Source organism: Dermacentor variabilis, chromosome 2 (assembly GCF_050947875.1).
Source record: "Dermacentor variabilis isolate Ectoservices chromosome 2, ASM5094787v1, whole genome shotgun sequence".
Taxonomy (NCBI): Eukaryota; Metazoa; Arthropoda; class Arachnida; order Ixodida; family Ixodidae; genus Dermacentor; species Dermacentor variabilis.
In genome coordinates this window covers 261,906,833-261,924,089 of record NC_134569.1, presented here as the reverse complement: position 1 = coordinate 261,924,089, position 17,257 = coordinate 261,906,833, and the positions used below count along the sequence as shown (strand labels likewise).

The following is a 17,257-nucleotide window of genomic DNA, read 5'->3' as shown; positions in this document are numbered from 1 at the left end:
AAGGAAAAAATGAAATGTTGATAAGAAAATAGGCAAGAAATATTTTGGTTAGGCAATCAATTGTTGCAGAAAAAATAAACTTGACAAAAACCAAACACCTCAATTTCATTACATATGCTGACACAGTATATGCTAAAGAAGGGAGAGCTAAATAATTAAATTCTGACAGCGTTAGATATGTACATTTCGGCCTGCTATTTCGTACCAATTCAGTAGTTTTGGCAGTGCTTATATTTGACAGTCATAGTTCTAAAATCTGGAACATTTCATGTTTCTGCTGTATGTGTAGTATAGCAGGAATCAAATTTCTTGTTAAGCTTGCGAGTTCCAGAAGTAGGACATTGTTGTGTAGAACATTAAAATAATATTGACGTAAATGTCTATGTTCATAGGTGCCTTTAGCTGTGAAATCTTTCATAAACCCATGTTATCAATGACATTGGCCAGTCGCGATGATAGGAAATTGAGCAAAAGGAATCAAAAACCTCATTACTACAAACACCACATTTCAGAAATCCTCTGCTGGCTGCTTTTAGTTTCAATGTAAAAATATTTCAGTACTTCAGAGTAACAAACTTTTCAGAATAACGATTGTTATTCAGTTTCCATGTCATTTTAACAACACGTCAGTGCTACGAATTAATACAGTCGCCGACCGATAAATTGGGCACCGATAATTCGGACATGCTCGGTAATTTGGACAGCTTCGCGGCACTTAATTTGTAAAGATGACCGATATTTTGGACAGCCGCCAGCTCTACATTCACTTATCCGGACTCCTCCATCCATGGCTACAGCGTATGCAGACTCTGTCGCCATTGTGTCCTCTGGCAACCTCGACGAGACATCAAGTATGGCCCAAGAAATTACACGCTAGATGGTAATCTGTGAGGCCTTGCCTTCTTGGAGGCTTTGCCTGAATTATAGGTCGCATCAACATCGCGATCATCACATTCTCTTCCAGCTATTCCGGCAACCCCGCACATGGCCTGTCTCGCCATTCTGTTTTGACGAGTTGGCCTTTCGCACAGCATACCGCCATTCTGTGCATCTTTGTTTGGTTTGCGTTCCAGACAACGTCCTGCTGGCTCCAAGAAGTCTTTCTCGTGAACTTACAGACAGCCCGCGTCCAATGGCACCAACGCAGGTGGTGCCATTTGACCTCGCTCTCCGAATGAGCCTGACTCTGCAACTGAAGAGCCTCAACTTCTGTCTACCACAACGAGCTCAATGCGGACATCATTGATGACCCGCTTGGCTGTGGTGTGCAGATTTTTGCTGCCGTTAGATTTGAAGACTTTGCAGACGTCGACAGCGCTGTGTTGTTGTGTGCCATACTGAACGACGACGAAATAATTGAGCCAGTTCTCCCACCGTCAAACAGTGACTCACATGCAGATCTGGCTCGAGCCTTTGCAGTCTTTGCATTGGGCACACAGCAACTGGCAGAAATACAGGCCTACTTGGTTGCACATAAGCAGAAGTGTGTGCAGCAATGAATCGACCACTTATTCCTTGCGCAGGAGTCTTAAAACATAAATAAAACTATTTTTCTTTGGATAGATTCATTTTTTGGGACATTCGATAGTTTGGACTTTTGCGTTCCCTGTTGAGTCCGAATTATCGGTCGTTGACTGTATTCCGAAATCCGGAGATTCTTACATTTTCGTTTATCCTTCACGGCAGCTGGAACACTAGGCTAGCAGACAACAGGGTGCAGAAAGCGGATGCTGTGATGCATGGATTCAGAAAACCTGAAATGGCACCGGAGGAGAAGTACGCTGGAGGGAACTTTTTTTTTTTTTTTTAATATAGGTTGTGTCCGAATCCATGTCCCATAGGGAGGGGATTTAAAATGCGGATCTTGAGGGGGGATATGGCGATTAGAGATATCATGCTAAATTATAGACCAAATTCAATTAAAATACGCAGACTTGTTTAGTTTTTCAAGCTGATTTCAAAAGTGTAGTTATATTTTATAGGTCAAGTAATTAGGGAGGTAATTAAAAGTACACTACTATTATTTGTGGAGACAGTAGGTGATAAAAAATCTGCAAAAATCTATAATTCATGCATGAGTGGACTACTGAATTTTTAAGGAGTGAAATGCTGCAAGCAGTTTTCAAATCCAACTATAATTAGCAATTTAGCAGCTCATCAAAGTCTAGCATAGCTACTAGGTCACAAGAACAAAAAGAAAACAAATTTTGAGAAAATGAAAAATAAGAATCTGCTTGCAGCATTTCAAGCTTTATGCATTTAGCTTCATATACCAAAAAAATTACAGCTCTTGCTGTCCTAGATCTTGAGATGTTGCTGCCATGAACAAGCAAGGTGAATGAAAAGCTCGTTTTGAGAAAATTGCAAAAAACACACAACTTCATTTATTCACAGGGTGTCTACCAACCGGGAAAACTGGGAATTCTCAGGGATTTTGACTAGTCTGGAAATACTCAGGGAAAACTCGGCGAATTCGTGCTTCTATCAGGCAAAATTAGCTGTAATTTTATTGAAAGGAAAGTTGCAGTAATGCTGCTTCACGTAACAGAAAGGGATCGTAACGAAACGTTTTTTGACGCCGTGTCGTCGGCTGAAGGAGTTGCCAGTCAGTGGCCGACTTCCTGGACGCCCGACGGCTCCGCGGCACCACCACGTACCCTGTAGAGTCAATGTCTAAGATTGTCTGAAATTTCGGACGCAAGGGCCCTTCGCCGTCTGATTTTCCGGAGTTTTTGCCGTGACCGCAGGTCTGAAAGGGCATTAATCAAAGCCACCACTGTCGCCGTTTTGATTACCTCACCACCGTGGTAGATGCTAGGCTTAGCTGCTTCAACGTTCGTCATTAAGCTTCTTGCCATTCGGCGCCATGTCTTTCATTGAAAGAATTCGCCGCTTTAAGCGATGGCACCAACTCTGCCTTTGTGGTCCTCGCGATTGGCTTCAAAGCTCGGGAAAGTACAGCGCATTGTATAATGCCGGTTCCTAAAAGTCAGCTTTGCCTCAGTACAGAAAAGTTACGCGGTGAAGCACAAGCGTGAGAAGGGGCAACTGTCACAGGACATAGTATTTATTCCTTAATTATTCACGCGTCCATCCGCCATCTCCTATCATAGTGCGGGCACCGATATCACTAATAAGTGTGTTGGTAGGCCTTTTCAGATGTGCCTGTGGCGATTTGAGCCTTTAATAGCAGTAAAAAACATGCATTCATTCTTTCGGACTGGCCGATTTTACAGACGTTTTCGCGGCCCTTAGGGAGTCTGAAAAATCGGAAGTTGACCGTACAGCTGACGAAGAGGATGCTTCAAATAGTCTGTGGGGCGAACGCGCGGTGGAAGGAGGACAAGAACAGAAAGGACCTATGCATTGAGGAATGAAGGGGAAAGGAAGCCTGCCGCCACTTTTTTCAAGGAGCTTGAGCTCAAAAAACAAGGTGTTGGTTGACAGTGGAATGCAGGTGTCCCTCATCCAAACCGAAATAAACTGTTTAAAGCAGTGAAACACAACACTGAGGTGTCGTGTACGGGCTAAGAGTATGTCAGGAGAGTTGAGGTTGACACACCAGCTGTTGAGAATCTCGTTCGTAACAAAGTTTGGGCCTCACACCAATTAGCTTGCTATAAATTAATAAAAGTAGCTCGTATCACCTTCAGTCATGGCGGCCACATTTATAGACGTGACCTATTTTTGGCATTTCTGTGCATTGGTTGCAAGGAATAGAGCATGGTTGCAAGGAATAGAGCATGCCCATTAAGCTTATGGCAAATTGAACATTCTAATAACCTAAATTACTTCCATTTTGCTTCTGAGTGATATGTATCGTTAGAGTATCGCTTTGGTGAAGGTACTACCATGTTTTACGTGACGCTTGATGTAAGGCATGTCGGTAGCAACCTTGAAACATATATTTATTTTTCTTTCTTGAAATGCTTGAGGCTAATGAATAACTTGTGCATGTAATTTCAGTGGGGATTTAATCCTTTTTATGAAGAAATGTAGCATGACTGACTTTACAATATCCAAATATTTAGTTACTCTGTAACTATAATGACTCATCATAAAATGCTTAGATTCATTCTATTGGCTTGATTTGCTTTCAGTGGAGTCTCAAGCACCACTTATGTTTCACACATATGTATCGACAGTCGATCGTGATTCCTGACTGAAGTGGATATTCTAAAACATTTGTTTATGTATGCATCTCATTTTTATTCGTATTTGAGAATGTTCTACTCAATTTGCAATGAGTTTTACCATATTTTTTTCAAAGTTATTTTATTTGCTGTCCATTTTACTAACCCCTCGCTTCTGATTTCTTTTTTTATAAAATAAATTATACTGGATTAAAACTGGTTTTTTAGTCGTTTTTTAGCATGATTACTATAAAGTGGCAGCATCGGGCAACATACTGTCAGCCTGTCTTGACGTAAAACAAAGTTCTGTGTCACTCAGGAAATTTGCAAAGGCATTCAGGGAAAACCTGGAAAACTCAGGGAATTTGGAAATGTCAACTTGGTAGACACCCTGTATTCAGGAATATCATGAAATACCAGCCGCAACAGGCCAGTATGCCGCTGGCAGATAGTCAGCTTGAGAACTGTTACCTGTGTGGCACTTTTTCAAAGCTCGATTCATGTTTTCGACAGATACACGCTTTCGAGCTCAAGCCTTCATTCGCCGCTGGTCTTTCTCATTCATGCGGTCATTGCTTACTCTGCTGGGATTGAGGCTCAGCTCTTTGAGTATAAACTCCTACGCTCTGAAGTCGCCTGCACTGAACTTTAGCACCGCTTCCGCCACAGCCGCCTCTACAGTGAAGAGAGAGAGGCATGGTGCTCCTTTGATGTTAGAGACCAGATCATTGAGTGGAAGCTCTTGTTTCTGTTTTGGGTCTTTCCCCGTTGGCACCTTTCAAGCAGTTTTTTATCACTAAAGGCCAGAATACATGGAGCGAATATGCGACGAATAGTCGGCATTTGATGCCCGGCGGCGTACGCGCGATACGCGGCAGCGGAGAAAACGTCGTTCACCGCCGATCTAGCTGGCGCAGAAAAGTTCGTCGGGCGTCGGCGATACCGGAAGCGACAAACGAGCGGCGCACCAAAGCGAGCCAATCAGGTCTCAATATACGCCCCGACTTCCGACTAGGCTTCCCCGCTTGTCTGTGTAGCCCGATCCCGCTCTATCGTTCACGCCGGTCTCCCGCTTTTCGTAGTCATGGCTTCCAAAGTGGCGCGGCTGGAATTTAACTACATGTTAATTTCGGCTGTTAAGAAGCGTGCCGCGCGCACGTTGAGCCACAGAACAGAGCCACGGAGTTGGAGGAGCTGAAAGTTGTTTACCCGCCCAGTGTTGCCACAATGCATAGCATCGCCACTTTCTTTAAACTACATCGTCACATGAATGTCTCAAACACATAAAAAATGCTAGAAATCATTTCTAAACAAAATTTTACGCGTTTTTAGAGTGTTCCACAATTCAAAAGCGATAATAGTTGTCGTTAAAGTTTTTTTTTGTGTCGTGTTCCACTACAGCGCATTTGCCTCGTCTAGCCACACTGATAACAACACAGCGACTCGCCGCCGGCCGCCGCCGTGTCTTCGCTCCATGTAGCGCAGCCCGACGAGCATACGGCGTCGCGCCGCGGCAGATTTTCTGCCGCCCGAACTTCGTCGTGAAAGTTCGCTCCATGTATTCTGGCCTTAAAGCGCTTGTATATGGGGAGTAAGGCCTGGCAAACGTGAAGAGGCAAGTTGCGAGGATGTTTCGGTGCAAGCTCGCATCTGGCCTGTGCAGCATTTTGATGGCACCAGGAATTGGGGCCTGTTGGGAAAAGTTTATGGTTTGCAACGGTGTCGTTGGAGGTGATGTATGTATTTTTTTATTCCGTCTACGTAGACGACATACAAATAGGTTTCAAATACTGCAACCTCACAATGTGTGAGAGACAGGTACAGCAGGGCTTAAATAAGGTGTCCAAGTGGGCAGACAAAAATGGATTCAAAATCAACTCCCACAAAAGTTCTTGTATTCCTTTTACAAGAAAAAGAGGCCTGGTTCCAGATGCTTGTGTAGAACTGTGTGGGCAACAAATGCCTGTCAACAAAGAGCATAAATTTCTAGGTATTAGACTTGACTCCAGGCTTAGTTTCATTCCACACATTAAATATCTTAAAGAAAAATGTCTAAAAACAATGAACTTACTGAAAATTCTATCCCACACAACATGGGGTGGTGACAGGAAGGGTTTGATTAATCTTCAGTACAACCTAATTTGATCACGATTGGACTATGGTGTCATTCTATATAACTCTGCCGCTCCGAGCGCGCTAAAGATGCTCGACCTTGTCCACCATCTAGGTATCCGCGTAGCCACTGGCGCTTTCAGAACGAGCCCTATTAAAAGCTTGTATGCAGAATCAAATGAGTGGTCACTCCACTTGCAGAAAACATGCATCAGCCTTACATATTTTCTCGGATTACACTCTAATTATGAACATTGATGTTTTAATACTGTTACCGATATGACTACACTTTTCTGCAATCGTCCCTCTGTAAGACAGCCTTTCTCGCTGAGTGTGAGGGCGCATAGTAACGAAATGCATGTCCCACTCCTCGAGCATCGCTTAAGAGGAAGCTTTAGCTCGGGCCCAACTCCAACGCGTCCTATTCAAATACATGTAAAACGCAAAAACGTTTTTCTGAGATAACCCCTGGACTGATTTTAATGAAGTTTGCTACATCTGAAAGAGAAAGTCAAATTCTAGTCACTGTCGAAAGCGAAATTTCGATTTAGGTCCTGAATTTTGTTAAAAGAATTTTCAAAAATTCGGAAGTTTGAAAAAAAAATAGAACGAAATTTACAAATCCATGACTCTGCATCAAAAACAGATATCGTGGTTCTGTAAACGGCATCCATTAGACCATTGAAAACAGACAAATTTGATATCTCATTTTATATCTCACGTGAACTTGTTATTGCTTACAAAGGTTCTGCAAAAGCTGTATTTCCATGTTACTAAATTTTTTCAGATTCATGCATAACATATCAATTTTGTCCGCTTTAGATGTAGTGAGATGCAATTCACAGAATTGCATTATCATTTTTCGTTTCTGAATTGCAGAGTTGTAAACTTGATAGTTCGTTTTTTGTAAATTTTTGATTTTTGCCAATTTTTATTAAAAAGTTGAGCTCCTAAATAAAATTTCGAAACCAACAGTTACTAGATTTTAAGTTTTTCTTTTAAATGCAACAAACCTCGTCAAATTTGGTGCAGTGGTTGCCGAGAAAAATGAATTCTCCTTTTACATTTATTTAGATAGGAGTACCCGAGCTAAAGCTTCCTCCTAATGCGTCCAACCAAGCTGTTACCTCCTTGGGAGTGGCAGGTGGTAGAATGTGGCATGTCCTTTCTGGAAGTTACAAAGCACGCACCAGAAGTCGAAATACGAATACATTTTCGATGACTTCAGTACAAGCACTCGTGCACAGAGTTCTACACAGACACTTCCAAGTCACATGCCAGAGCGTCCTATGCAGCCGGTGGTCCATCCTTCTCAGAATTCAATGTACTGCAACCAGAAACAAATCTTTACGGCCAAGGCCTACGCACTATTGTAGGCTGTGAAGCATATGAGGAAATCAAAATGCCAAAAAGCAGTTACAGACTCCCTAAGTGTCGTGAAGCCCTTAATATCGCTCTGTAAACATAAAAATCTCATAGTTATTGAGCTCTATTCCAACCTGTGTAAAGCTTATCTATCTAACAATCATTTCATTTTATGCTGGGTACCTGGCCATAGGGCAATCAAAAGTAATGTTCTGGCAGACCAGATGACTAGGTCAATTGCATCACATGCTGTTAATCCTACAACTGCGGTCCCTGCCACAGATCTGAAACCTTTCTTACGAAAGAAACTGCGAAACCACTGGAAACGCTTGTGGGACGCAGATATAAATAATAAACCGCACGGGATAAAGCCACAGTTAGGTTTTTTGCCCCCCACAACAAAATCACAGCGAACAGATGTCCTATTCTGTCGTGTCAGAATAGGACACACATTTGGGACCCATAATTTTCTGCTTACTGGAAATGAACCTCCAACCTGTGGTAAATGTGGCGAGAGGCTGACTGTCCTCCACGTCCTCCTGGAGTGTTGGGAAGCCGAAGCTGAGAGAAAGAAGCATTTTCCTCATGCATACTGTTATTACATGCCTGTTTACCCTGCTGTGTTTCTTGGTAAGGAACCGTTTTTAATACCAAAGCAGTCCTTGACGTTAATGATGTTGTCCTACATGTTATAAGCCCATTAAATTCATAGCACATCCTCTTCCCAGAGGATGCTGCTGTGATAATGTTTTGTATAGCACATGCCTCCTGGCCCTTGTGTTTCAAGAGCTCTAATGAGGCAGTAGTGCTGTAGCAAATTTTAGCATCAGACATATTTTGTACATCGTATCAGTATCTCACAATGCACTTTAATGCTCATAGTTCCCGTCATTTGTCATCGCCATAATCTTATTACGCGTAGATTTTACGCACTTTAGAGCGACTATATCTTTAAGGCCCCTTTACAACCACGTCACATCAACTTAATAGAAATCATGCCTCAACTGCAAACCCATTAACACTGGCATGGTGCTCTTTGGCCATACTTGGCCCTTCCGCCAGTAAACATCACACATTCAATTCATTGTTGTAAAGGCATGCGCGGAGGTGCGATCGGCTGCAGGAGAGCAGCTGGAGCAGTAGATGAACGTTTGTGGCACTGACACTGCATGCAGCTGGCCACATACGTCTCAACAGACAATTGCATTTCAGGTCAATAAAAGCATTCCATTATCCGGTAGAGTGTCCTCGCCGAACCTAAATGGCCAGACGTAGGGGTCGTCATGCACAGCACTCAGCATCGCTCTGCGAAGGCTCTCCCGCACCACTAGGAGAAAACGTGCGCCAGTGCTGGAAAAGTTCTTTCTATACAAGAGTCCATCATGTACACAGAAATGGTGTGTAGTCGCAAAGGCAGTTGTGACAGTGAAGAGCAGTGTTAATTTAGCATCCTTTCTCCGTTCGGCTTTCAAACTGTCAAAATCTGGAAAATTTGGCTACACAGGAGCCACAAGGTATGGGTTTCCCACATGTGTATCCTTTGTAGCAATTGCTACGATTGGGTGGATGTCTCATTTTCCCTTAATTAAGGGGATTGAAGTCGTTGACACCACAGTCCGTAGTGCTAAGCAGCATACATGAGAGGCAGTCCACATGTTAACATGTCAACCATTCTTGTAAGAGATGGTGAAGCTATATTCCTGTAGTCGGAGTGCCCAGCATGGAAGGCGGCCATAACGGTAACGCAGGTTTGCAAGCCAATACAATGAGTAGTGATCGGTGACAACAGTGAAAGCGTGTCTATACACGTAAGAACGAAACCACTGAACCGCACATATTAACACGAGGCATTCTTGTTCTGTGACAGTGTAATTTTGCTCGGGCCTACTTAATCAGCGACTTCCATATGCGATCACATGTTCGCGGTCACCATAGTGCTGAACTAGGATGGCCCCAATACCTATGCCACTGGCATCCGTATGGAGGTCTGTCAGAGCTGAAGGATTGAAGTGCTGAAGAACAGGTCGTGACGTCAGCAGAAACTTAACTGATGAAGAGGAGAGTTCCAGTCCGGAGTCCACTCAAAGAAGTCCTTTCATAGCAGGTATGCCAGCAGATATGCGACGTCGGCATATTGAAGCGTTCATGGCAGAAAGCGCAACCAGAAGAAAAAGGAAGCCAAGATATAAATTCATATTTTTTTAATGCTTTATGTTACAAATATCAAGTGGGTGACTCAAACACGAATAACAGCACACAAACAAAAAGGGCGAGGGTACGAATCAAATGCCATCGAGATATGCAAACTGTTACTCCAACAGCACTGTGTGAGCTGTTTATGAGCAGCTTACACAGGGGTCAGTCAGCGTGTCTACCAACCGGGAAAACCGGGAATTCTCAGGAATTTTGAGTTGTCTGGAAAAACTCGGGGGGGAAACTCGGGGAATTTGTGCCTCTATCAGGGAAAATTAGCCTTAATTTTATTGAAAGGGTTGAAAGTCACGTTAATGCTGGCTCGACTAACTGGAATCGTAATGAATCATTTTTGACACCCTGTCATCAGCTGGGGGAGTTGCCAGTGTACAGACGACCAACTTTCTGGTTTCCCGATAATTTGGATGGCTTTGCGGCACCACCACGTACCCATAGAGTCAATGTATCAGAACGTCTGAAATTTTGGGCGCAAGAACTCTTCGCCGTCCGATTTTCTGGACGTTTCGCCGTGACCGCAGGTCCGAAACGGCATTAATCAAAGCCACCACCGCTGCCGTTACCTCGCCGCGTCGAACCGGCGCTCTCGCATGCAGATCCGCTGGCAGTCGTAGCCGCCACTTACGGCAACGCTAGGCCTACCTGCTTCGACGTTCGCTGTGAAGCTGCTTGCCATTAGGTGCCACGTTTTTTATTGAAAGAATTCACTGCTGTCAGCAATGGCACGGACTTCGCCTTTGTGGTCCTCGCGATTGGAAGCTTAGAAGCTTGGAAAGCACGGTGTGTTGCATAATGCCGGTTCCCATAATGCCGGTTCCCAAAAGTCGGCTTCGCCTCTGTACGGAAATGTTACTTGGCGAAGCGTAAGCAAAAGTATTGCAGTGAACAAGTGTGGGAAGGGGCTGTTGCCACGGGACACAGGCATCATCGTCATCATCAGCCTGGTTATGCCCACTGCAGGGATAAGGCCTCTTCCATACTTCTCCAACAACCTCGATGATGTACTAATTGTGGCCATGTCACCCCAGCAAACTTCTTAATCTCATCCGCCCACCTAACTTTCTGCCGCCCCCTGCTACGCTTCCCTTCCCTTGGAATCCAGTCCGTAACCCTTAATGACCATGGGTTATCTTCCCTCCTCATTACATGCCCTGCCCATGCCCATTTTCTTTTTCTTGATTTCAACTAAGATGTCATTAACTCGCGTTTGTTCCCTCACCCAATCTGCTCTTTTCTTATTCCTTAACATTACACCCATCATTCTTCTTTCCATAGCTCGTTGTGTCGTCCTCAATTTAAGTAGAACCCTTTTCGTAAGCCTCCAGGTTTCTGCCCCGTAGGTGAGTACTGGTAATACACAGCTATTATACACTTTCCTCTTGAGGGATAATGGCAATCTGCTATTCATGATCTGAGAATGCCTGCCAAACGCACTCCAGCCCATTCTTATTCTTCTGATTATTTCCATCTCATGATCTTATCTGCCGTCACTACCTGCCCTAAGTAGATGTATTCCCTTACCACTTCCAGTGCCTGGCTGCCTATTGTAAATTGCTGTTCTCTCCCGAGACTGTTATGCATTACTTTAGTTTTCTGCATATTAATTTTTAGACCCACCCTTCTGCTTTGCCTCTCCAGGTCAGTGAGCATGCATTGCAATTGGCCCCTGAGTTACTAAGCAAGGCATTATCATCAGCGAATCGCAAGTTACTAAGGTATTCTCCATTAATTTTTATCCCTAATTCTTCCCAATCCAGGTCTCTGAATACCTCCTGTAAACACGCTGTGAATAGCATTGGAGAGATCGTATCTCCCTGCCTGACGCCTTTCTTTATTTGGATTTTGTTGCTTTTTTTACGGAGGACTACGGTGGCTGTGGAGCCGCTATAGATATCTTTCAGTATATTTACATACGGCTCGTCTACACCCTGATTCCGTAATGCCTCCATGACTGCTGAGGTTTCGACAGAATCGAATGCTTTCTCGTTATCAATGAAAGCTATATATAACGGTTGGTTATATTCCGCACATGAGACACGGTATGCATTCCTTAATTATACACGCATGCACCCAGTATTTCCTGTCACAGTACGAACACCAATATGCCTAACACTTGTACCGACAGGCCTGCAGAGCGTTTTCGAAAGCTCCTGTGGTGGATTGAGCCCTTAGGGCAGTAAATGACATGCATTTATTTTTTCCATCCGGCCGATTTTTCGGACGTTTTTGCGGCCACTAGGGAGTTCGAAAAATTGGACGTGGACTGTGCAACTGACCAAGAAGATGCTTAAAATGGTCCATGCTGCAAATGAGTGGTGGAAGGCGGACAAGAACAGAAAGGACCTACGCATTGGGGAATGAATGGGAAAGGAAGCGTGCTGTCGCCAATTTGAGGTCAAAAAACAAAGTGTTGGTTGATGCTGAGATGCAGGTGTCCCTCATCCAAACCAAAATAAACTCTTTAAAGCAGTGAAATACAACACTGAGGCATCGTGCACGGGCTGAGAGTATGTCTGGACAGTTGAGGTTGACTTACGAGCTGTTGAGAGAGAATCTCAAGTGTGACAAAGTTCGGACCTCATACCACTGAGCTTGCTATCAGTTGATAGAAATAGCTCATACTCCAAAATGTTTGCTTCTGTATGCATCTCCTTTTTATTTGTATTTGAGAATGTCTGACTCGATTTGCTATTTTTTCGAAGACATGTTATTTGCTTTGCGTTTTACTAAACCCTCCCTTCTATTCTTTTTTTGAATAGCATAAACACTACTCCTTAGTATTCAAATTGCATTGGATCATTTTTTTTTTTCATATGCTTACTAGAGAGTGACAGCATCGGGTGATATGGTTTCAGCCCGTCTTGACATGAAACATAGTTCTGCATCACTCAGGGAATTTTGCAAAGGCACTCAAGGAAAACCTGGAAAGCTCAGGGAATTTGGAAATGTCAACTTGGTAGACACCCTGATCAGTGTTCTTGCTTGCATAAAATGCTTCAGCTATTTCTGTAGTACAGTTATCCTTGTAAGTTTGCTCAAACACTGCAATCACGCCAGGTTTTGAGTATTATGCTAACAAATATGAATTGGAAACTACTGTTAAGCTACTGGGATGCTCATAGAGGTGGACTTGAGTGTAGTCTGGCCTAGGTATGCTTTGTTACAGCACAAAGGAATGCTGCAAGCAGTATTGTGTCTACACTAAATAATTTCAGTGTTTTACATCACAACCTTGGTTGGGGCTTTTTCCTTGTCAAAACAAGTTGCAGGAGCTCTGCCCCATGATTTAAATTCCCTGTTGTTGCAGCCCCTGCAGTTCAAGCTCGACCCTCGGCTGGCCCGTCTTTTGGGGATCCACACACAGACACGGCCAGTGATCATTGCCGCCCTGTGGCAGTACGTCAAGACCCATCGGCTGCAGGACCCACACGAGCGGGAGCACATCAATTGCGACAAGTACCTCGAGCAGATCTTCCAGTGCCAGCGCATGAAGTTTGCCGAGATTCCCCAGCGCTTGCATCAGCTGCTGCACCCACCGGATCCCATTGTCATCAACCATGTGATCAGGTGGGTACTGCAGCACTACAGTCGAACCCGGCTATATCGAACCCGTTTACATCGAATTATTCTATATATCGAACAATTTCTGGTCATGGTATAGTTACAATGAATATATATAGCAAAAATTACGCTTACATCGAACAAATATTGCAATGACTTCCGATATATCGAACATCAAGCGGCGGAAAAGTGCCCCCAGAAGTTGGCTTTCCCTCACGGTAGCAGGGAAACCTGGCGGTGCGGCTCCATCCAACCGCTCTCCCTACCATGACCGCGCTGTCTCGGGTTGTTTGGGCGAGCCGTTGACACTCCCCCTGTCGCGCATAGTGGGGTCTATTAGGCTACATCCTCCCTCTTTCTCTTATTATCTTTCACTTCCCACTCCCTCTCCCCTGACGACGCTTCCTCACGGGTTGCAGAATCAAGCGTCCTTCCTTTCTTTAGATCACTATCTATCGACACTTCCCAGCAAAAAATGATCCTGGCCTGCCTACAGTGCTTGCTCAGACAGCCAATCAGAGGCTCTTGTGCCCTCTTCGTGCAAGATGGTGAAAGTGTGAGTTGTCTGGCTGCTTTTCTGGTTTATCGTGTTTTCGCCTTGTGCGCCTTCTCCTGCAGTGTTGCCGTGATGAAGCGGCAGAATTCGCCTTTTGTCGTAAAGCTCGAAATCATAAATCGCGTTGAACGCGATGAGAAGTTGGAGGTCCCCGCAGCGTGCAAGATTCCGAGGAGCACTCTCGGCACGATTAGGGCTAAAGTGACCAGACTCGCAACCTGGTGCCCATGGCACCCGACGCGTACGCACGGCCGTGTACGAGAAGTTCTTCTTACGTGCCGGTTTCCGCGTGCTCGGTGATGACTGCAAATTCTGATGAATGCGACGAAGCCGTTGCCGGTGTTGCCGAAGTTTGGAGCGAGCTGTCAAAATTTCCGGGACGTTCGAATCAACGGTGGACGAGTTTGTGAGTGCAGATGATGGTGTCGTGACCACGTGAGAGCCCGGAAACGAAGACTACATCGCCGACATTGTACCGAGCACAAATGAAAGTAGGCACATTGAGGAAAGCAACTACCGGCCTTTTGCCCACATCCTCCGAAGTGATTGGTGCACTCATATTAGTCCAGTGCGTCTGTGCAAATGAGGAAGGTTGCGGCCTCAGCTGCTCTGACTCCTTAGACAATGTGGGAAAGTGCATGCATCGCAGGCAGCGAACTCGCCCAAGCAGAAGAAAATGCAGGACTATTTCATGCGAAACTAAGCTAGTTTCTTCAATAAAGTGATTTTATAAATGGTATGTGCTTTTATGACATCCAGTTATTAGCAGGCTTTTATCGAATCATGCTCTATATCGAACTGATAGGCGTTCTTTTGCAAGTTCGATATAGCCGGCTTTAACAGTACTTGGCCTGAAACCTGACATTTAGCTTTCCTCGAGTAAGCTCTCCGTGAAAAGCGCCGGTTAGTCTGCAATAATGTTTACTCACCTGTGATGGCGTAGAGGTAGAGCATCCACCTTGCGTGCAAGAGGACTGTGGCTTGAATCTGGGTGCCACGAAATTTTTTACCGGATTAAAAATATAATAAATACGCATGTTGATAAAATTGCATAAACAGGCCTGGAGTGCGGCGTGATCCCAGTCACCAGAACCGGTGACGCACTCCTTCACCAGAGCAGGATTGGCCACCCTGGTACAGTACTTGACCACAACCTGTGTTGTGGTCAAGTATCAAGTGTTGAAGCAATCAACAACAATCTTATGGACATCATTAAGGAGTGTGCAATAGAAGTCGGTGGTAACTTCGTTAGACAGGATACCGGTAAGCCATCGCAGGAGACGAAAGATCTGACTAAGAAACGCCAATGTATGAAAGCCTCTAACCCTACACCTAATTAGAACTGGCAAAATTTTCCAAGTTAATCAACAAGCGTAAGACAGGTGACATAAGGAAGTATAATATGGATAGAATTGAACATGCTCTCAGGAACGGAGGAAGCGTAAAAGCAGTGAAGAAGAAACTAGGAATAGGGAAGAATCAGATGTATGCATTAAGAGACAAATCTGGCAATATCATTACTAATATGGATAAGATAGTTCAAGTGGCTGAGGAGTTCTATAGTGATTTGTGCAGTACCTGTGGCACCCACGACGATAATGGAAGAGGGAATAGTCTAGCAGAATTTTACATCCCACAAGTAACGCCGGAAGAAGTAAAGAAAGCCTTGGGAACTATGTAAAGGGGGAAGGCAGCTGAGGAGGATGAGGTAACACCAGATTTGTTAAAGGATGGGGCGCAGATTGTTCTTAAGAAACTGGCCACCCTGTATATGCAATGCCTCATGACTTCGAGCGTACTGGAATTTTGGAAGAACGCTAACATAATCCTAATCCATAAGAAAGGGGACGCCAAAGACTTGAAAAATTATAGACAGATCAGCTTACTGTCCGTTGCCTACAAAGTATTTACTAAGGTAATCGCAAATAGAATCAGGAACACCTTAGACTTCTGTCAACCAAAGGACCAGGCAGGATTCGTAAAGGCTACTCAACAATAGACCATATTCACACTATCATTCAGGTGATAGAGAAATGTGCGGAATATAACCAACCCTTATATATAGGTTTCATTGATTGCGAGAAAGCGTTTGATTCAGTCAAAACCTCGGCAGTCATGGAGGCATTACGATGAGCCGTATGTAAAAATACTGAAAGATATCTATAGTAGTTCCACAGCCACTGTAGTCCTCCATAAAGAAGGCAACAAAATCCCTATAAAGAAAGGCATCAGGCAGGGAGATGCGATCTCTCCAATGCTATTCACTGTGTTTACAGGAGGTATTCAAAAACCTGGATTGAGAAGAATTGGGGATAGGAGTTAATGGAGAATATCTTATTAACTTGCGAATCGCTGATGATATTGCCTTGCTTAGTAACTCAGGGGACCAATTACAATGCATGCGCACTGACCTAGGGAGGCAAAGCAGAAGGGTGGGTGTGAAATTAATCTGCAGAAAACTAAAGTAATGTTTAATAGTCTCGAAAGAGAACAGCAGTTTACGATAGCGACGCACCGTAACGAGGCACTGGAAGTGGTAAGGGAATACATCTACTTAGGCCAGGTAGTGACCGTGGATCCGGATCATGAGACTGAAATAATCAGAGGAATAAGAATGGGGGGGGGATGCGTTTGGCAGGAATTCTCAGATCATGAACAGCAGGCTGCCATTATCCCTCAAGAGAAAAGTGTATGACAGCTTTGTCTTGCCAGTATTCACCTACGGGGCAGAAACCTGGAGGCTTACAAAAAGGGTTCTACCGTATTTACTCGCGTAATGATCGCCCCCACATAATGATCACACCTCTGTATTCTGTCGTCAAAATTGAATTTTTTTTTCGTTCCTGTGTAATGATCGCACGCCGAGCTTGTCGCAGTGATATGTTGTGTGCCAAATCTAGCGAATTATGATCGTGCTTACCATTTGTTGATTTCTGTCAAATACTGCACGAACGAATCTTTAAGACATACCAGCGGTCTGCACGCACCAAACATTCTTAAGGGGGGACGCGGGGATCAACTCTGGAAAAACGACCCAAAAATCACTTTTTAGAAAGTTGCAGATTTCGAATTTTTGACCCCTTTTCTATAAGTTTTCCGATTATTTCCGCTGAAAACGACTGCTAAGTACCATAAATAAATATATACATAAGGCAATACAGCGAAAATTTCGTGAAAATCGGTGGAAAAGTCGCGGTTTTCGAGCGTCCCTAGCTCCGGAACGGCAGTACGCGGCGCGGCCATGCTGGTACCGTTGAAAAGCGCGCCTCTTCGCCTTTTGACTCCTCTCTTTCATTTCCTGATAGAGAGAAGAGCAAGC

The 17,257-nt window shown here is 44.3% G+C and overlaps 1 protein-coding gene across 2 annotated transcripts in view; it reads left to right on the top strand.

Annotated features, from left to right (window-relative positions):
- Positions 1–17,257, top strand: part of Bap60 (Brahma-associated protein 60) — a 327,819-nt gene that overhangs the window by 215,451 nt on the left and 95,111 nt on the right. For both annotated transcript variants that reach the window (XM_075682910.1, XM_075682911.1), the window contains one exon: positions 13,129–13,388. In XM_075682910.1, coding sequence (XP_075539025.1) covers positions 13,129–13,388 — 260 coding nt within the window. The remainder of the gene's footprint in view (positions 1–13,128; positions 13,389–17,257) is intronic.